The 17,934-nt window shown below is 40.4% G+C and overlaps 1 protein-coding gene, 1 long non-coding RNA gene, 24 other non-coding genes and 7 pseudogenes across 28 annotated transcripts; 1 reads left to right on the top strand and 32 right to left on the bottom strand.

Moving 5' to 3' along the window:
- Positions 1 to 369: 369 nt before the first annotated feature.
- Positions 370 to 454, bottom strand: LOC125555178. Its single transcript, XR_007304610.1, has one exon. It is a non-coding gene; the product is annotated as a small nucleolar RNA U36a (small nucleolar RNA).
- Positions 455 to 1,253: 799 nt separating this feature from the next.
- Positions 1,254 to 1,349, bottom strand: LOC125555061 (annotated as a pseudogene).
- Positions 1,350 to 1,578: 229 nt separating this feature from the next.
- Positions 1,579 to 1,699, bottom strand: LOC125555209. Its single transcript, XR_007304642.1, has one exon. It is a non-coding gene; the product is annotated as a small nucleolar RNA SNORD14 (small nucleolar RNA).
- A 1,009-nt stretch (positions 1,700 to 2,708) lies between these two features.
- On the bottom strand, positions 2,709 to 2,812 carry LOC125555158. The gene has a single exon (XR_007304587.1). It is a non-coding gene; the product is annotated as a small nucleolar RNA Z107/R87 (small nucleolar RNA).
- An 88-nt stretch (positions 2,813 to 2,900) lies between these two features.
- Positions 2,901 to 2,987, bottom strand: LOC125555170. Its single transcript, XR_007304601.1, has one exon. It is a non-coding gene; the product is annotated as a small nucleolar RNA U31b (small nucleolar RNA).
- A 323-nt stretch (positions 2,988 to 3,310) lies between these two features.
- Positions 3,311 to 3,405, bottom strand: LOC125555143. Its single transcript, XR_007304571.1, has one exon. It is a non-coding gene; the product is annotated as a small nucleolar RNA Z43 (small nucleolar RNA).
- A 105-nt stretch (positions 3,406 to 3,510) lies between these two features.
- Positions 3,511 to 3,605, bottom strand: LOC125555118. Its single transcript, XR_007304559.1, has one exon. It is a non-coding gene; the product is annotated as a small nucleolar RNA snR60/Z15/Z230/Z193/J17 (small nucleolar RNA).
- Positions 3,606 to 4,021: 416 nt separating this feature from the next.
- Positions 4,022 to 4,107, bottom strand: LOC125555169. The gene has a single exon (XR_007304600.1). It is a non-coding gene; the product is annotated as a small nucleolar RNA snoR8a (small nucleolar RNA).
- A 168-nt stretch (positions 4,108 to 4,275) lies between these two features.
- Positions 4,276 to 4,373, bottom strand: LOC125555153. Its single transcript, XR_007304582.1, has one exon. It is a non-coding gene; the product is annotated as a small nucleolar RNA Z101 (small nucleolar RNA).
- A 371-nt stretch (positions 4,374 to 4,744) lies between these two features.
- LOC125555156 lies at positions 4,745 to 4,831 on the bottom strand. The gene has a single exon (XR_007304586.1). It is a non-coding gene; the product is annotated as a small nucleolar RNA Z102/R77 (small nucleolar RNA).
- Positions 4,832 to 4,876: 45 nt separating this feature from the next.
- LOC125555154 lies at positions 4,877 to 4,970 on the bottom strand. The gene has a single exon (XR_007304583.1). It is a non-coding gene; the product is annotated as a small nucleolar RNA Z101 (small nucleolar RNA).
- A 61-nt stretch (positions 4,971 to 5,031) lies between these two features.
- Positions 5,032 to 5,112, bottom strand: LOC125555157 (annotated as a pseudogene).
- A 44-nt stretch (positions 5,113 to 5,156) lies between these two features.
- Positions 5,157 to 5,254, bottom strand: LOC125555155. The gene has a single exon (XR_007304584.1). It is a non-coding gene; the product is annotated as a small nucleolar RNA Z101 (small nucleolar RNA).
- Positions 5,255 to 5,595: 341 nt separating this feature from the next.
- On the bottom strand, positions 5,596 to 5,710 carry LOC125555094. The gene has a single exon (XR_007304536.1). It is a non-coding gene; the product is annotated as a small nucleolar RNA Z278 (small nucleolar RNA).
- A 137-nt stretch (positions 5,711 to 5,847) lies between these two features.
- LOC125555069 lies at positions 5,848 to 5,942 on the bottom strand. Its single transcript, XR_007304520.1, has one exon. It is a non-coding gene; the product is annotated as a small nucleolar RNA Z223 (small nucleolar RNA).
- A 181-nt stretch (positions 5,943 to 6,123) lies between these two features.
- Positions 6,124 to 6,219, bottom strand: LOC125555062 (annotated as a pseudogene).
- A 414-nt stretch (positions 6,220 to 6,633) lies between these two features.
- On the bottom strand, positions 6,634 to 6,727 carry LOC125555091 (annotated as a pseudogene).
- A 195-nt stretch (positions 6,728 to 6,922) lies between these two features.
- On the bottom strand, positions 6,923 to 7,015 carry LOC125555103. The gene has a single exon (XR_007304545.1). It is a non-coding gene; the product is annotated as a small nucleolar RNA R64/Z200 family (small nucleolar RNA).
- A 426-nt stretch (positions 7,016 to 7,441) lies between these two features.
- Positions 7,442 to 7,533, bottom strand: LOC125555102. The gene has a single exon (XR_007304544.1). It is a non-coding gene; the product is annotated as a small nucleolar RNA R64/Z200 family (small nucleolar RNA).
- Positions 7,534 to 7,733: 200 nt separating this feature from the next.
- LOC125555093 lies at positions 7,734 to 7,807 on the bottom strand (annotated as a pseudogene).
- Positions 7,808 to 8,005: 198 nt separating this feature from the next.
- Positions 8,006 to 8,100, bottom strand: LOC125555101. Its single transcript, XR_007304543.1, has one exon. It is a non-coding gene; the product is annotated as a small nucleolar RNA R64/Z200 family (small nucleolar RNA).
- A 209-nt stretch (positions 8,101 to 8,309) lies between these two features.
- Positions 8,310 to 8,383, bottom strand: LOC125555092 (annotated as a pseudogene).
- A 319-nt stretch (positions 8,384 to 8,702) lies between these two features.
- LOC125555071 lies at positions 8,703 to 8,798 on the bottom strand. Its single transcript, XR_007304522.1, has one exon. It is a non-coding gene; the product is annotated as a small nucleolar RNA Z223 (small nucleolar RNA).
- Positions 8,799 to 8,850: 52 nt separating this feature from the next.
- Positions 8,851 to 8,934, bottom strand: LOC125555179. The gene has a single exon (XR_007304611.1). It is a non-coding gene; the product is annotated as a small nucleolar RNA U36a (small nucleolar RNA).
- Positions 8,935 to 8,971: 37 nt separating this feature from the next.
- Positions 8,972 to 11,749, bottom strand: LOC125552615. Of its 2 annotated transcripts, none has more exons than XR_007303702.1 (2): positions 11,642 to 11,749; positions 8,972 to 9,345 (listed from the first exon to the last, which is right to left on the bottom strand). It is a non-coding gene; the product is annotated as an uncharacterized LOC125552615 (long non-coding RNA). The 2 variants fall into 2 exon arrangements; XR_007303701.1 differs by lacking the exon at positions 8,972 to 9,345 and adding an exon at positions 9,473 to 10,588.
- Positions 8,975 to 9,058, bottom strand: LOC125555105. Its single transcript, XR_007304546.1, has one exon. It is a non-coding gene; the product is annotated as a small nucleolar RNA R16 (small nucleolar RNA).
- LOC125555063 lies at positions 9,615 to 9,710 on the bottom strand (annotated as a pseudogene).
- Positions 10,436 to 10,550, bottom strand: LOC125555095. The gene has a single exon (XR_007304537.1). It is a non-coding gene; the product is annotated as a small nucleolar RNA Z278 (small nucleolar RNA).
- On the bottom strand, positions 10,675 to 10,771 carry LOC125555070. The gene has a single exon (XR_007304521.1). It is a non-coding gene; the product is annotated as a small nucleolar RNA Z223 (small nucleolar RNA).
- Positions 10,816 to 10,900, bottom strand: LOC125555176. Its single transcript, XR_007304608.1, has one exon. It is a non-coding gene; the product is annotated as a small nucleolar RNA U36a (small nucleolar RNA).
- Positions 10,972 to 11,055, bottom strand: LOC125555106. The gene has a single exon (XR_007304547.1). It is a non-coding gene; the product is annotated as a small nucleolar RNA R16 (small nucleolar RNA).
- On the bottom strand, positions 11,127 to 11,214 carry LOC125555107. Its single transcript, XR_007304548.1, has one exon. It is a non-coding gene; the product is annotated as a small nucleolar RNA R16 (small nucleolar RNA).
- A 268-nt stretch (positions 11,750 to 12,017) lies between the features above and the next one.
- On the top strand, positions 12,018 to 17,498 carry LOC125552614 (J domain-containing protein required for chloroplast accumulation response 1). Of its 2 annotated transcripts, none has more exons than XR_007303700.1 (9): positions 12,018 to 12,528; positions 13,306 to 13,940; positions 14,109 to 14,419; positions 14,578 to 14,692; positions 14,941 to 15,026; positions 15,764 to 15,823; positions 15,914 to 15,991; positions 16,315 to 16,588; positions 17,158 to 17,498. XR_007303700.1 is itself a non-coding variant. In XM_048716224.1 (9 exons), exons 1-9 carry the CDS (start codon positions 12,104 to 12,106, stop codon positions 17,194 to 17,196), a joined length of 1,926 nt encoding a protein of 641 aa, XP_048572181.1. In that variant the 5' UTR covers positions 12,018 to 12,103; the 3' UTR covers positions 17,197 to 17,498. The 2 variants fall into 2 exon arrangements, 1 of the variants encoding a protein (XP_048572181.1); XM_048716224.1 differs by having other exon boundaries at positions 16,315 to 16,491.
- Positions 17,499 to 17,934: the final 436 nt, after the last annotated feature.

Genomic DNA, 17,934 nt, shown 5'->3' with positions numbered 1-17,934 from the left:
AATCCGCTAACACTGATGATACAATGCATATCCGACTAGTGATCAACAAAACCATGCATATCCAACTAGTAATCAACAAAACTATGCATACCCGACCAAATGAACTTACTTGCTCGGTGATTTATGCATCACTAGTCCACCATGCGATGAGATGAAGTGATCGCAATACTTCAAGACAGCCTCTTGGATGGTGTACCATCGATTGTTGAGAGTAGGGCACGAAATGCTTGTGTTTATGAAACCATGTGTGAATGTTGGCCCAAAATGCTGTGCTCTTTTGCTCAGTGCAGATCGGATCGAGGCTAGTGGTGCATTAATAAAATCACCGTCATATCAAACCAGAAGATAAAATAAAATCTTCAGTTTGTATGGCCCATATTAAGAAATTCAATCATGTTTTCCCTTGTACGTAATGAATTAATCAGATGCACGGGTAAGATTCAAACCACCGCCATAAATCAAATAGAAACCACGGAAGAGTCAAACAAACACATGGCATTGTACAACGGTTGCGCAGATAAGCACTTAAAAAAACTGGATTTAAAGCTAGAACTGATGGGGAATCAGATTATAAGCAGAGTTTTGTAAACATACCAAACTTCAAAGGGAACCAGCTACTTCATATTTTACATCATTTGACACCTTTGCGCAGCAAGATTAATGAATTCACGAGGGAAAAAAAAGGAGACACGGAATTTTTCATTGAGCGTCCCCGTCAGACCTCAGTCGAGCAAAAAACTGGAGATACAAGGATCACTCCTCCCTCTACTATCACCACAGCATCAGCCTCTGGACCTTCCTTCTCTGCCACCACGGTCGATCCATGCTTAGACTACAAGGACTGGCTCTATTTTTCCGAACCTACCTTGTAAAGAGGCGTGGTTTCCTGGTTTCATAAATCAAACTTCCATATCCTTGTTGCGCTTCTCCAGAGTTGTGGTTTGAATTGTTGCGTTTGTCAATTATAACAACTTGGAATGAGAAATAGAAGCTAAGCAATACAGTTCCTTCATCGTATTGCATTTACATGCTTTTAACATCCCATCCCATCGTATTGCATTTTTGTTGTTATGAGTCAGTCAAATTCATCAAAAGAGAAAGCAATACAGTTCCTTCATCTATTCACGTCAGAAGTTCTGCGCTGGACTGCGGTTGCTTTCTGCTTACTATCTTCTCATTGCCCGGGAACCATAGATATTAGTTTACAGGCTTGAATACCATTAATACAAGACAGCAAAGATCCAAAATACAAAGACAACTCAGTCCCTTAGATGTTCTTTGACCATGCGATCATTTCCGCACGAGTCATTACAGGTCTGTAACTGTAAAATTGGCTCATCACAGTTGTCAAAATCAGAGCACCAAGTATCAATGTTTTTAAGAAAATTTCAACATTGAAGGCTTCTCTTGTTGTTGGTTCTTAAGAGATTCAAAGGAAGGATCTAGCAATATTAGCTCTCAAATATGGTAGGGCAAAAACTTTTGGCAGCAACTGTCAACATTTGCGCAATGCAAAAAAACAAGGAATTTAGACAACAAACCAAAATAGAAACAATGATAACAATGGGGATGTTAACAAGGCTCAGACATCCAAGGAAGGAATTAGCAGCATTAGCTCTCAAGCCTGGCTGGGCGAAAGCTCTTAGGCGGCAACTGCAAATGTTTTGAGAAACAAGCCTTAAATTTATCATCAGTGCCATATCATTTCCCCAGTTGATGAAATCATATTGCATAATAAGCATGAAACAAAGACATCAACCGATCAATCAAAGGTCAAAAGGAATCCCCTCAGGGACCAACTTAAATAACACAATAACCTGAATCAAACCACATGCAAACAGAGATTCCAGTAAAGAGCAAACCCAGAGGAGGACACTATCAGTAATGATTAGTGGCTGCAGTTTACAACATAGAAAAGCAAAAGACCTGAGCTGTTTTAAACCTCAGAAAGCAGCAAAAATATCATCATCTGGATATAACGGTAATTGCATTCTGTATCCAATTTGGAAGACAAGATTGGCCAACGGTTGTTGTGGTTAAAAAATTCAAGGTCTATCATCAGAATGTAAATGCTTTCACAGGAGAAATAAGCACTGTGGCAGAAAGTGTCCAAAGATTGTATTCAAGGTTTCATCCACGGACACTTAACGAAATAAACAAAAAGCTGATGGGTTCAGATGCCAAGATTCAAGGTTTCATCCACGGACAACTACTACCTCCGCCCGGGTTTATTAGGCCCCCTTTCATTTTGGGTTCAACTTTGACCATGTATTTAACTAAAAATATATAAAGTTTATGCTACAAAAAGTATATTATTGAATTTGTATTTGAAAGAGGTTTCATATGGTATACTTTTTGTGACATGTATTTTATATTTTATTAGTTAAAATTCATGGTCAAACTTTGGCTCAAAATGAAAGGGGGCCTAATAAACCCGGCCGGAGGGAGTACCAAGATTAGAACTATGCATCAATAACTCCTAACAATGCAAACAGATACTGTAGACTGGAAGGTAAGAAGAAGCAAATGATCAATAACAGCCAAGAGAGATTGTTCGAAGATACAGAGTTGTCGTCAATGCTTTCAGAAGAGGGAGCTTATTATCCTCATCGCAACTACATCCCCCAAAAGAAAAAAAGAAAATCAAACACAAAAGATACATTGAGAGAAAAGAACAATGAACCACAGAAAAAGAAAATCAGGTATCAGATGGCTCGGTTCAGCGGGGTAATCAGCATACAAATCAACTCCAGAGAGAAAATCTGTGATTAGGTCTGTTGAGCTTGAATATTTGCAAATCGTCACTGCCATCACCAAAGAAAAAGAACCAACTCTGCAAAGAAAAATCAACCAACTAGAGAAGATGACTAACAGAGCGCATATATGATATCACCATCTACAAGTCAGATTCAGAAGTATGTCAATCAGCACAGATACAGCAATGCAGACCCTAAGACTGGGGCGACAAATATGAAATCATCATCCTCAAACTGGTTTGGAAAATCATTGCAAGCATCAAAGTATCTGTTGTGCATTCGCAATCAAAGTTTAAAGTGATATGAAGAAACTAATCCCAAAAAGATAATTTAGAAAATTAGTGAACAGATCACAACAACAAGAGAAGATATCTCAAAAGCAAACAAATAGGAACTCATTAAAAACGTGGCAACTGTTAATCACATCTGGAAGATCATATTTATTGTACAAAAATTCAACATATTTAATAAGCAGATAAAATTGCTTCTCTATTTAGTTTAGTTTAATCATCATAAGCTAAATACAAAAAAATTTAACATGAAAACCCAAGATAGTACTCAGAATATGGGTGGTGATATAGCAGGATGGTCGGCAAGGCAAATAAATGCCATTTACAAGAACGAGACCAAATATCAATCTTCACCGTCCTCTAAGGAATCTATACATCTACACCATAATAATGTAGGGTTCTACATGTAAATGCAAAAAAGACGAAAAAACTATTGTTTGATTCTCCTGAAAAGGGTGAGGATGAAAGGTCATCAGATAGGAGCGAAAGACTATTTTTTGTTCAAGTAATCATGATTTGATCATATGAACTATGCACTTGTGATCATCATTCGACCTGGGCAAACCACTGAATCAACAGGCAAACCAAAACGAATTAACAGAAAAAAACACAGAAGAATTCCACGATTCATGATGCCTAAGAAGGAAGTCAGTAGGTTATGTAATCATTAGTGATTTCATTGAGAAAAGTTCACGCTAATCATTAGCAGCATCACACAACATCAGAACACATCAAATAACACTGCAGATAAAAAAATGAATAAGATTGGCCTCATAGAGAAGATTAGATCGCTCCACATGACAAGAATTCAGACATATGCTTGTCTATAAATTAGTTTAATCCTCGGCACAGACAAACAAAAAGACTATGGAATCAGAGTATGGTGGTGATATATGACAGAATTCTTATAAACATTTGTTTGGAGTCCAAGCACAAAACAATCTCAGGACAAAGAATCTAATGAAACCATATTGTTGGTGCTCTGATTCTATGGGTGTATAGGAGTCGTTCACAGGGATCTCCCATCAGTATGAGGAATGTTTTATAATCACTGCACCAGCAAAGGTTCAACTTAAATCAGTACCACAAGAACTTGAATTAAACTAGATAAAAAGGCATCACAAATTACAGAAGCACATAGGATAAACTGGAATTTGGGGGCAAGCATAACCCAAGATCGATCTAGACAAATAAAGGAAACACAAAGGAAGAACACAGCGCAAGGGAGCTTGATGCATCAGATCTCCAAGGTGAAAAGGGTGTGACATCACAGAAATGCCTCAGACGCAAATTACCCATAAAACTTGTGTCTCATCATTTGCATCAATAATACTCCTCCCAGAAACAGCAAACAACTTGATAAAACAAGATTTCAAAAGAACATCAAGAAAAGAAAGAGATGATGATCATACTCGGTTCAGTATTTAGGCCATCATGCAGGCCAATCAAGAAATTAATCATTCATCATCTCACTTCCACAGATTGAATTAGAAAATTAATAGATGATATTACTCTACATAGAACAAACAACCGCAAATATGACAAGGCAAGGCAACAGAGCTCCAAAAATTGAGTATTAAGTGGGACAAACAACGGGCAAACTTTTTTTAAAGGGAAGGGAGAGGTAGACTGTCCCTTTCGTTTCATTTTGAAGGCAAGTGACTTCGCAAACTGCTCGATTTTTTCTAGGAAGCAAGAAGATGATCAGATTCGGTTCAGTACTTTAGGACATCATATCAGCCAATCAAACCAATAGGGAAATTAATCTCATTCATCATCTCATCTCATTAAAACAAAAAACAAATATTATTTTGAACGCAAAAGGGAGGCAGGATGCATCAGATCTCCAAGGTGAAAGAGTGACATCAAAGAAATGCCTCAGACACAAATTACCCATAAACTCGTGTTTCCACATTTGCATCAACAACAGGCGTTCAAACAACAAAGAAGAAATTCTTAAAATTGAAAGAACAAAACTCAGTAGAGAATGATCAGATAGAGCTAATACATGATTCAATGGACATCATACCGTTCATCAATAAAATTATTTAATCCTCATTTCACCCACGAGAATCAAATTAGGGAAAAACAAAGGGTGAGAATATTATACAGGATGCATCAGAGCTCCAAGGTGAAAAGAGTGTAACATCACAGAGATGCCTCAGACACAAATTACCCATAAAACTTCTGTCTGATCATTTGCATCAACAATGCTCACCGAAGAATGACAGATGGGCAAAGAATGACAGCTCTTGCAACACAGCTCAGGGTAGCTAAACTCAGCCTCAGAGATAGCTAAACGCAATCACATCTACATTTACATTTTACAAGAAGCTACATCACCGCAATGGCACAAAACAAGTCAATATGAGAAAACATCTAAGAAGACAATTACAAGAAACTACATCAGAGATACTAGGCATATAGACTCAGCAAATCAGACAAACTTGTGAGAGGATAGTTAAACTCAGCAATGATGTTAGTTTTATCAGTTAAAAAACAGAGGTCAACTTGAAAACCGCAAGAAAAGTTCGATGTGATCATCAAGAACCTCAGACTTGCCCGTGGATGTCATGTGGATACAGCGCCTCCAGGTAGGTTCATCCTGTAAACAGGATCCTGGAGCCATATGCACCTCTAAATGTTGGGCATAACATCATCGGGATTTCAGACAATTTTAAGAACAAATTACAAGCTCCTAATTTAGATCAAGAACACATGGAAGATACACAGGTTTAACAGAAACATTAATCATGATTTTCCAGGTATCACCACTGGGAAGACACAGCTTTTGTCAATTGCAATGGCTCAGATCAATATAACAGGTTTTTCAGTCATGAATTCTCAGAAGCAGAACTGGCATGTTTGCTGAAAGTGTTTATCACCACCACCATATCAAACCAGAAAATACGGAGATTAGTTTACAGGCACAAAAATTGTTAAGAGAAGCAATCAAAACAAACACAGCAATATCTAAACTACTGGCAGGAAAGATGCCTGGTGCATGTAGCTCCCGCTTGCAGGGTCGGGGGGGGGGGGGGGGGGGGGGGGGGGGCAGCAAAGATTCAAAATAAAAAGACAACTCAGCCCCTTAGATGTTCTTTGACCATGCGATCATTTCCGCAGGAGTCATTACAGGTCTGTAACTGTAAAATGGGCTCATCACGGTTGTCACAATCAAAACGCCAAGAGAGTATCAACAGGGATTTTGTGTGTGTGACATGTACATGTATGTAAAAGCCGCCAGTGCCCGGGGAGAGAACTCGGAGGGCACACAAGAGGGGCGAACTCAGGATACAACAGGGTGATGTTGCTTCAAGGGAACGAGTCCATTGGGAACCGATCAGACTCAAGAGACTGATCATCCCAATGACCAGATGACGAAGCACAAACAAATCGCAAGTTGAGACCAGATGACGAAGCACCCAAAATTCAGAGTAAATGTAACCCTATAATTCAAATGCCTTGGAACCCTCTGGTGTATTACATGGGCGCCCAGTAGTCAAATTTGGGGGAAAGGATCCCCATTCAACTTCTAAGAAATGAAAATCCAAAAAGGAATATTAAATAGAATGAAACGAAGCAAGGTGGATCATACTTTTGGATTTGAATCCTCTTAACAAAAATTACAGTTGCACACAGTATATAGTCCATAATTTGGGAAAGGGACCTCACATCCAAAAAATTTCTGAGGAGCAGTGCTACATGTAGCTTCATATATGTGAAACAATAATATGTACATCAATTTTTTGTTATTTTCGTCAATTGTGCAAACTCTACTTTATTGCAGGGCGTATGAAAGTCCTTCCATCAATACAAATTGCAAAAGCAACCACAGTAGCAAGGACACAGTAACAAAACATTACAGATGGTATTTAATTGCTGAGTCATATGATATGACTTCTCATTGAAGCCAGAGGCATCTCTGAAGTCTGACATGCGAAAATTCATAATTAATCACAGCAATGCCACAAAACTAGGCAAATACAAGAAAACATCTAAAAAGACAATTACAAGAAAAATGGATGAACAAAGATGCACTTGCAGAGGGATAAGAAGGAAATTAAAGATGGTTATCAGTCACTGGACATCAGAAACACGGACCAACTTTTCTTCATCATATCCCACAAAGATATACTTTTGCACACAAAACACAACAGAGAGAAAAAAGAAATTTGGCAAAAGTAATCATCAGAGACTTAAATACTCCCTCCATTCGAAATACAAGTCTTTCTAGAGATTCCAATATGGACTAAATACGGCAAAATATGTCTATATACATCCGTATGTAGTCCATTTTGTAATCCCTTAAAAGACTTATATTTAGGAACAGAGGGAGTACTAAGAATCATGGTTGCAAGGGTGAGGCAGTCCCGAAACATTACAAATGGTATTTCATTGCTCAGTCATATGAAATTACTCTCATTGACACCAAAGGCATCTCTGAAGTCTGACATGCGAAAATTCATAATTCATCAATGCAATGCAACAAAACTAGGCAAATACAAGAAAACATCTAAAAAGACAATTACAAGAAAAATGGATGAACGAAGATGCACTTGCACGAGGAATCAGAAGTTAATTAAAGATGGTTATCGGTCACTGGACATCAGAAACACAGAACAACTTTTCTTCATCACACCCAATGAAGAAAAACAACAGAGAAAATAAGAAAATTTGGCGAAGTGATCATCAGAGACTTAAATACTAAGAATCAGATCATGGATCATATTGTTGCAGTATTCTCTCATCATTTGGTACACAAAGACTTAGTATTATCAGAAACACGGGCCAACTTTTCATCACATCCGACAAAAGATCCACTTTTGGAAAGAAAACACGAGACAAAAAAAAACACAACTTTGGCAAAGTGATCATCAGAGACTTAAATACTAAGAATCACGGTTGCAAGGAACAAGGACAAGGGTAAGGCAGTCCTGAAACATTACAGATGGTATTTCATTGCTCAGTAATATGAAATGACTTTTCTCATTGACGCCAGAGGCATCTCTGAAGTCTGACATGCGAAAATTCACAGTTCATCAACGCAATGCCACAAAACTAGGCAAATACAAGAAAACATCTAAAAAGACAATAAAAAAAATGGATGAACAAAGATGCACTTGCACGAGGGATCAGAAGGAAATTAAAGATGGTTATCAGTCACAGGACATCAGAAACACGGACCAACTTTTCTTCATCACACCCCATGAGGATCAACTTTTAGAAAAAAGAACAAGAGAGATTTTTTTTTTGGCAAAGTGATCATCAGAGACTTAAATACTAAGAATCAGATCATGGATCATATTGTTGCAGTATTCTCTCATCATTTGATACACAGAGGCTTAATTTTATCACTTAAAAAGAATAAGTCGTCACTGGGATAGTACACAGGATCCTGGAGCCATCTGCACCTCCAGATGTTGGGCATAGCATCACTGGCATTTCAGAAAAAAATTAGGATCAACAAGAACACATGCAAGATACAAAGGTTTAACAGCTATATTAATCATGAATTTCTAGATAACAAACTGGGATAGTGCACATCAAAATTGTTTTTGTAAACCATCTCTCTGATTAGGTTCAAATAACTTCCCAAAACAACTGCACCATTAGAATGTTCCAGTTATTTCCGTACACAGCTTTTATCAATTGCAATGGGTCAAGATCAATATAACAGGTTTGTCAGTCATGAATTCTCAGAAGCAGAACTGGCATGTTTGCTGAAAGTGTTTTTCATCACCACCATATCAAACCAGAAAACACAAATCTAAAGAGCACAAAAATAAGAATTAACATTCTTATGGCTCATATTAAGAAATTCAACCATATTTCCCCTTGTACTTCATGAATTAATCAGAAACACAGGTATGATGGCATCAACGCAGCTAACCTCTTCAAAAACTGGGTTGAAAGTTGAAACTGATGGGTGGCATCAGATAATAAGCGGAGTTTTGTAAACATATCAAAGATTCAGTGTTTAGCATACCATATTTCACATCATTTGCCACCCTTGATTTGCACAGGAAGATAAATAAATTCACAAGGGGAAAAAAGAAGAGAAGAGGCCAGCAGTATGGCTCAATTTTTTTGAGAAAACATCTGAAACAGGAAATTTTGGTTAGACCATTTGACTACAGAGCAACGGGAAACAGTGCAGAGGGTTGGTAAGTAAACCACCCCACCCTCCATTATCACCACACCTCTTTCCTCTGGACCTTCCTCCACCACCACCATGTAGTCCATTCTCTGGATAGGCTGCTTTTGTCAAACGCTTTGTTTGTCGTTCCAATTTATATCTGTTGAGGTTGTTCGAATTGGAAGACAATACAAAGTTCAATCAAATTCATCAAAAGAGATATCAATATAATTCCTCAACGTTCAATCACATCACAAGAAATTCCACACTGGATAGCGAGAGGATCGTTTGCTTTCTGCTCAACATTTTCTCATTGTCCAAGAACCATATGGATTAGTTTACATACAAGCACAAATACGGTGAAGAAAAGCAGATAAAAAATAAGGCAGCAACATCTAAACTGCTGACAGCAAAGATCCAAAATTCAAAGACAACTCAGTCCCTTAGATGTTCTTTGACCATGCGATCATTTCCACAGGAGTCATTACAGGTCTGTAACTGTAAAATTGGCTCATCACGGTTGTCAAAATCAAAATACCAAGAAAGTATGTTGACGGGCATATGTGCATGTATGTAAGAGCCGCTGTTGCCCTGGGAGAAAAAACTCAGAGGGCACACAAGAGGGGCGAACCAAGGATACAACAGGATACTTTTGCTTCAAGGGAACGAGTCCAGTGGGAACCGATCAGACTCAAGAGACTGATCATCCCAAAGACCAGATGATGAAGCACAAACAGATCGCAAGTTCATGATCTATTGGTGATTTCCTGGGTGTTGGGAGAAATCAATGCCTGAAGGCACCCCAATAGAGGTTCTTGTATTCAGCATGTTAGGAGATATGCTAACCATAGGTGGATCATTTATCATTGTTGTGATCCAACTTAGCTTTACCACAAATGATGATAGAGCTGCTAAATCTAAATATTACGAAGTAAAATTAAAATAAATCGTTGAGTGTTTAAAATTTTGTTGAAGGCAAACAAGACTGATATTCTGAACAGACAAACGTCAGAGTTTGTTTCTTCAGATATCTTGCAGCAGGTTCTGCTGCCAAGATGATTAAGGCAGGGAATGTATGAGCAGATCCCGTGCCATTATTTAACTCCCGTCTAATAGAATCAAGAGACAAAGCTGATTTCAGCCTCTTCCGCAAACCAGAGATATTTGTGAGAGGATAGTTAAACTCAACTTGTTTTCAGTTCAAAAATAGCAGAACTCAAATTGAGAACAGCAACAAAAGTCTCATCTGAAACTCAGACTTTCCCATCAATGTCACGTGGATACAGCGCCTCCAGGTAGGTTCATCCTGTAAACAGGATCCTAGAGCCATCTGCACCTCCAAATGTTGGGCACAGCATCATCGGCAATTCAGATGTTTCACAACAAATCACATGCCACTAATCCTGATTCAGAATGCAAGGAACAGGCCAAGGTAATCAATCATTAATTTTCAGTTATCAACAATAGGAAAACAAAAAAAATTGAACTGCAACGGCTCAGATATTGTATTAACAGGTTTTTCAGTCATGAATTGTCAGAAGCAGAACTGGCATGTTTGCTGAAAGTGTTTATCATCACAGCCATGTTCAAACCAGAAAACACAAATCTAAAGAAGGACTTTATATTTTTATGGCTCATATTAAGAAATTCAACCATGTTTTCCCTTGTACTTCATGAATTAATCAGAAGCGCGGGTAAGATTCAAATCACTGCCATCAATCAAACAAAATTCACAACAGAGTTAAACAAAAACACAGCAGTTTTGTAAAGTGGGTTCAAACTGATGGGTGGCATCAGATAATAAGCGGAGTTTTGTAAACATATCAAAGATTCAGTGTTTAGCATATCATGTTTTACATCACTTGCCACCCTTGATTTGCACACAAAGATTGGTAAATTTGCAAGGAAAAAAACTAAGGTGACAAATACAGCGTTTTAATGCAAGGCATCAGATAATAAGCGGAGATTATTAGTCCACACGTGGAATTTTCCATTGAGAGTGTAGGATATCTGTTCATCACTTGCCAGCACGGAGAAACAAAAGAACTCGAAAACTATGCTTAAACAAAAAATCTCGGTTAGTCTATTTGACCCAAGAGCAATGGCAAACGCTGCTAAGGGTTGGTAAGTAAACCATCTCACTATCCGCGCCGGCTCCGCCCCCATTAGATCCGAGCCCAGTAAAAAACTGAACTCCGTCTAAGAGGATGAATATGAGCCGAGCGCAAGCATGAACAGAAGAAAAAAAAAAAGATCAGAACCCTAGTGTTTTCTCTCGGATGCCAACCACAAGGGCTGGCACGGATGACGCAGACACATCAACATGGCATCAGTTCAGACCGCCCGTCTGCTTGTACTCTCGTCATCGAGAAAGATTTCGGAACAGAGACCATCTGATCTGATGATTCTAATCCATCAAATCCCACGACAAAAACTCAGAAGCAACACGAACGTACCACATCTATCTACAGAGAAGAAACGAGGAGGAAGCGCAGAGAGGAGCGGCTCCGCCCTTCGATGGGAGGCGGCGGGGGCGGGGGCGGGGGCTGTCCGGCTGGGAGGAAAGCGGCTATATAGAGGAGGAGGGAGGTTAGGTTTCGGTGGCAACGGAAATAAACCTTAATATGGGCCTTCGGCCGAAACTTCATTAACTGGGCTGGGAGGTAAGAGAAGCCCATCGCCAGAACTGGGCCGATCGCGACCCGCCAGCCCGCGAAAACGACGCGAGTGAAATCTCAGGCGGCCGTCGCAACGGACAACCCAGTCCGGCCCACCGACGCCGACGTGGAGGGTCCGACGTCCGAGCGAGCGAAAACCGCAGCCATGCGAAGCTCCCAGTCCCAGCGACGCTCCCCGCCACAAACCCCCGCCACCTGCTCGGCCGCTCCCCGCTGCCACACCCGCACGCGTCCGTCGCCATGGCCGGCGCCCCGCGCAGGTCCGACGTCGACTTCGCCGACGTCTTCGGCGGCCCGCCCCGCCGCTCGTCGGGGAGCGACCGCGGGCGCCGCTCCTCGCTCGACTCGCCCTCCGGCTCCGGCGCCGCGTCCAGGGCGCGGAGCGGGGCCGAGGAGAGGCCCGCCTTCGGGGACCGCACCAGCTCCGGCTTCGCGTCGAGGGAGCGGCGGAGCGGCGGCGAGAGCGGGCCCGGGGAGAGGCCCGTCTTCGGGGACCGCACCAGCTCCGAGCGGAGGCAGCTCGGCCAGGAGTTCTACAAGGATATCTTCCCGGGGGCCGAGCCGCCGGCGTCGCCCAGGCCGGGCGGCGCCTCCGGCGATCGGGACGTGTTCGGCGCGCCCACGTCGCCCGGCGGGTCCACCAGCCGCCTGCTGTCGCGGTCCAGGTATTTGGTTCAGTTAGTGCTCTGCGAGATTTTCATACTGAACTACTGAACTGATATATCGGTGCCGATTGTTCTTGCCGATTATAGATACTGTCACGCTGAGAAATGCGACATTGTATACCGTTTATTTCTCTAGTGTGGAATTTAAACAAAGAAATGATAGAGCATTTGGACATGACCCTATTATCTAGCTACTCCAAATTGACTGCACTGTTTTGGGGTGACACTGAAGATATTGGCCATCTCCTGGTTGGCTGCGCCGATCAGGGAGTTATATGATCGTTTCTGATGGACTGGTTGGGTTATACTCATCGGGCGCCCTCCCTTCACTCAGTGTTCAAGGATTGGTGGATGCAGCCAGAGAGTGGTTTGATAAGGTGTGCAGGCATGGTATCGACAGTTTCGTCATTCTGATGTCATGACGTAAGGAAGGAAACAATACCTTCAACGATGTGGCTGCGCCGCTGTCCCGCGTCATCCAAATGATCAAAGATCATTTCATCCTATGGAGCACGGCTGGGGCGAGTGGATTGGGCTATCTGCTTTGATTCGTGGCCATAGTGCAGTTTTTCTTTTCTTTTTGCTCAGAGCCGTTATTCTCTATTTTAATTGATTTGTTCGAATATGCTATATTTAATGATTGATGTCCATTTCCCCTGCATTATCTTGTAAATAACCACTATCTGATTACACCTTGTGAAATTTCACTCCACATAGGAATGCACAGAACTACATATCATGCTTTATTTTTATTTTACTTATATCTGCTTCTTGCAGCTTCTCCATGAAGTTCACCAGAGGTGTGGACAGTTCAGTGCCTACTTCTCCATCCCGGCATATATCCAGCAGAAATGATGATGACACATCTTATGGTTACAGTGTTCCAGCTTCACCGAATTCATCCACGAATAGTTCTCTTGCCCAGGGGGTATCCCAGCAAGATTCGAAGAAGAATCCCTTTTCGTGGCATCGATATCCCTTCCTATCCCGGTTCCGTTCAAGTGGAGATAAGAAGGACACCTCTCAACATGTTAACTCTATGGACAGTGAATGTGAAGGGACTCCTATTAGCTCAGCAAGCTTCATCAGCAGTGACAAGTTCCATTTTTCATTCTATAAGTGGGCAGGGAAAGGAGCTTTGTTGATGTTGCCAGCTAGTGTGCAAGAAAAAGATGGAAATATTATTGGGGTTAGAAGCTTCCCTCAAGTAGTTGTGCAAGGCATTGACCTAATTGATGAGGAAGAAAGCATGTCAACCGCCACGCCTGCATCAAAAAGTCAGACCGACTATGAAGATTACAAACCTGGGAAGGATGGCTTCTTTGAAAGAAAACACAGTATAAACTCAACAACCAAGGAGGAATCTTCAGTGTTTGATGAGTACCTGCAGGGTGATAAATCCAAAGAAGCAGGTATCCTTTTATTTAGAACGCTGCTCGCATGTCATTAAGTATGTAGTCTGTCAGCTTATGTAACTTCTGTACCAGTAAACGGCATGCCTCTTTTCTAGGACAGTAATATAAACTGTTTTCGTGTCGTTTTGATGTAACTTTACTGAAGCTGGTGCTCTCTCTCTTCAGGAACAAAGAAGAGTATCAATAATGCAAAGAGCAATGTATCAGCAGGGAGCCCCAGAACTCAAAGTTCACGTCCACCTTCAGGAGAGAAAAGTCGTGGTAGCAGAGTGCTAAAAGATTTCATCAAAATCTTCAGTCCTGAGGTTTCACCAAAGCGAAAAGTGGCAGTTGAGGCTCAAGATCAGTCCAGTGGAAAAAGTGGAAGCAAAGGTGGAGTTGAAGATAAATTTAGCATCTCGGATTTGGAGACTGGTGAGGATATTAAGACGGATAAAACAAACAATCAGAATGCATTTTCCCCTGCGGCTGCTCAAGTAAGTCAAATCTGGGTATATTTCCTGGATACTTTGTTGAATGCTGATCAAGCTCTGAATTATCAATGTGTGATATTTTCCTTTGTACTATCTTTAAACAATAAGCAGTTTGACATTACATAGATACACCAGTTAGATTAACCTTTACTTTCATTCAGATGAGAGACGTACAAGGTGGGATGGAGAAACCCGTCCTTACAGTCGATGATGAAATGCTCACAAGAACAGGCAAACTCTCTGGAAAGGAAGATGTTAAACCTCCATCTTCTGATAGTAAGTATACCTGAATGAATTAATGAATCAAACCTGTGAATTGTTTTTGCTTTCTAGAAATAACTTTAATTGGTTAAACCATTGGTTGTTTTTTCAATAATCCTGCAGCCCATAAATCCCACATAGTTCTTTCTAGTCTCTGGATGTCCTCTGTAACATTTTTGGGGCTTGCAATACTCAGTATGGTGTCGCTAGCGTAATCTCCAAGAACTCATCTGTGATGTATTTCTTCTTGTTGTGTTTCCTAGAGTCGTTCCATGTTGAAACAGAGGAAAAGGTGCGTGACACAACAAGTCGTGAGGAAAGTCACATGGAAAATCTTGAAGAATGTGTGGTACGTGCAAAGTCTTTCTGTTATTCAAAATATGAATTATTCTAGCCTTGTAGGTATAAGAAAATACAATTGTTATTGTTGGTTTGTATACTGAGCAGCCATGCTAACCCTGCTTGCTATAATCGGTATATAAACTCCAAGGACCCTGAGAGTTGAAATTCCATCATTGGACTGGTATATAGTATTACTGCTGTTCTGCTAAGCAAGCTGACCATGTCAGTTTAGAGCCAGTTAATTTGCTAACCTACACGTCTTATAACAAGACACTGTCAAAGGTTGAGACACAAGCCCATGACAACTTGGAATTGGCCAGTTCTTGCTCTTCTTCAGAGCCATGTTGACTGTTTCAACGTTTTAAACTTTCTCACTTTTAACAGGTCCTGTTATGAACCATTATGCCTATCCGCAAACAACACGTACACTGACCATAACCATTTACATCCTCATCTCAGAATGACATGGCATGGATAGCCCTTTCTTTTTGCGAATAATGGCATGGATAGGCCTAACTGTAACACCCAAATATTTCTGATTTAACTTATGGTAATGCTGTTCAGTTAAAGCTGGCTACCTAAGTGTTACATTTAGACATGAGTAGTTTGTCATAAATTTTGGAGACCAGACTAATAAAAGTGTGTGCCTCTAACAAAAGATAAGTATGAAAGCTGTTCAGCCCATTAGATGTTTTCTCTAACCTTTCTTTTTTATGTTTTGCCGTCTCTTATTTTACAAACCAGGTTGAGCATTTGGATGAAGATCAGATTCTTCAGGATGACAATGAAAAGGAACAAATAAAGGTACCACGCGGAATAGAGTTCACAACTTGTTGCTTCTTTCCCATGTACTTCATGTTCTATTTCTTAGCTCTATTGCTTGTTGCAATGTAGATATCTCAATCCAAAATCCGGGAGTGGTCAAAGGGAAAAGAAGGAAATATTCGGTCATTGCTTTCTACACTGCAATATGTAAGTGCAAGAGCATCGTTTGCATGTAATCTCATAGTGTATGCTATCTCTGAATTCCCCAGGGCAATGTTTCACATCCACATTTGCAATTTTTTGTTGACTCGTCTTCTGCACTAACCTATTATTAAAATAAATTACTATCTTCTTCCTACTTTATTGGCACATTAGAAGGTCAATGCCAAGTTATATACATAAAGAAAGATATCTCTTGAACAGGTGTTGTTTTTGTTAAACGAAGCTTTCCTCCCTTTTTTCTCTTTAGAGTATGACATGATGATACCAGGGTTATGCTTCTTTTTTTTTAACTTCATGTGCTTCTGTAGGTTCTCTGGCCTGAGAGTGGATGGAAACCAGTTCCATTGGTTAACATAATTGAAGGAGCAGCGGTTAAGAAAGCTTATCAGAAGGCGTTGTTATGTCTTCATCCAGATAAGTTGCAACAGCGAGGAGCTGCCATGCATCAAAAGTATATAGCAGAAAAGGTTTTTGAGATTCTACAGGTAGCATGGATTATCCCAAATGCCTTCATGTAAAAGTAAAATAAATAACGTTATGGATTGACTAGAAGTTCACAACAAATGGCTAAGTTACTTCAGGGTAATTGCTCTATACCATTTTTAATATCATTTTTTAGGGTGAAACTCTATGCTTGCCTGATTAGAAATGGTGATATCTAGTTTGGTATGAGCAGGTGGAGTTCACAGCAGGTGGTTAACTTTTGTCAGGGCACTAGTTGTATATCAATTTTTTTCCTTTTTTTGTGAAACGCTATACGAGCTCGATTAGAGGTTGGGATAGCTAGTTTGGTATGTTGTTTACAAGCAAAACTGACAGTGGAGGGCAAAAGTGATATTGTGCAATTCTGCTCCACTGTCGTCGCCTTTTACGTACTACTCCAATCTGATTTCACTCAAATCTGTTGGTGGTTTTCAAAATCATCTCTAAACCATCTCAAAATCATTTGAAGTTAAGTATCAAACCTGTGTGAACGTTTTGCAGGTATTATTCACTCTTATGTGCTGTAGTATTCATTTCTAGTTGATTTTGTACAAAATAATACCTTCTGTGATGGCTGCGACCATTTCTCATGCTGATTCATTGTTGTGAAGAAAAACAGTTTCAATTAACCAAAATAATTTATGTGATCCCCCCTTTTGTTTCTGCAGGAGGCATGGAAGGAATTCAATTCAGTCACTTTTGGATAGTCTTTCGTAGCTTCTTTTGTTCAGCATGTCTACACTATTTGCGATGGTGCCAAAATGGACGTAAATAATCTTATCTACGATAATGTGTAGACATGGCACAAGGACATCTTTTAAGCTGGCAAACTGCGCCTTTTGAACTTGTTTTGGTGTAAATGCAAGTGTGAATCTGGAGAACCGACCAATGCTGCCCTTTGCCAAAAAAAAGACTTTAGAGGTTAAACTGTGTTTGGTTCTGGTGTATTTTGATGATTGAAATTCTCCATATGCTATGCCTATGTACCTGAAGCCTGGTCCTTGCTTGATTACTGAGTCTTGAAATGTTGAAATTTCGAGCGTGAATGCAGATTCTATTTGTTCACGGATTTCACCGGAATCTTATGCATTGCCAGATCCAACACAAGAACAAAATAACCTGACAAATTAAGCATGTAATGTAATACACATCTTTAAAACAATAAATGTTGATTAGAGGCTGCTGAGATGAGCAAACAGACCACCATAAAGGATGGCATGTGGTGTGATGACATTCAGGCCCCACATCCGGTAATCTAGCGAAAATCGATGGCCGGGCATGATTTGTGGAGGCATCACCACCCTAGTGCCTCAGCTCTCCAATTATGCAAAAAGTAATCAGGCCACCGCATCTGAATTCTCCTGGGCAACGGGGGTTGCACCCTAGCGGACCCCATCTCAACGTTGTCTTTCTTCAAATCTCACTTCTCTTTCTTCTACCTTTCC

The sequence above is a fragment of the Triticum urartu genome, chromosome 4, assembly GCF_003073215.2.
Source record: "Triticum urartu cultivar G1812 chromosome 4, Tu2.1, whole genome shotgun sequence".
Classification (NCBI taxonomy): Eukaryota; Viridiplantae; Streptophyta; class Magnoliopsida; order Poales; family Poaceae; genus Triticum; species Triticum urartu.
This window is presented reverse-complemented; position numbering and strand designations above follow the sequence as displayed.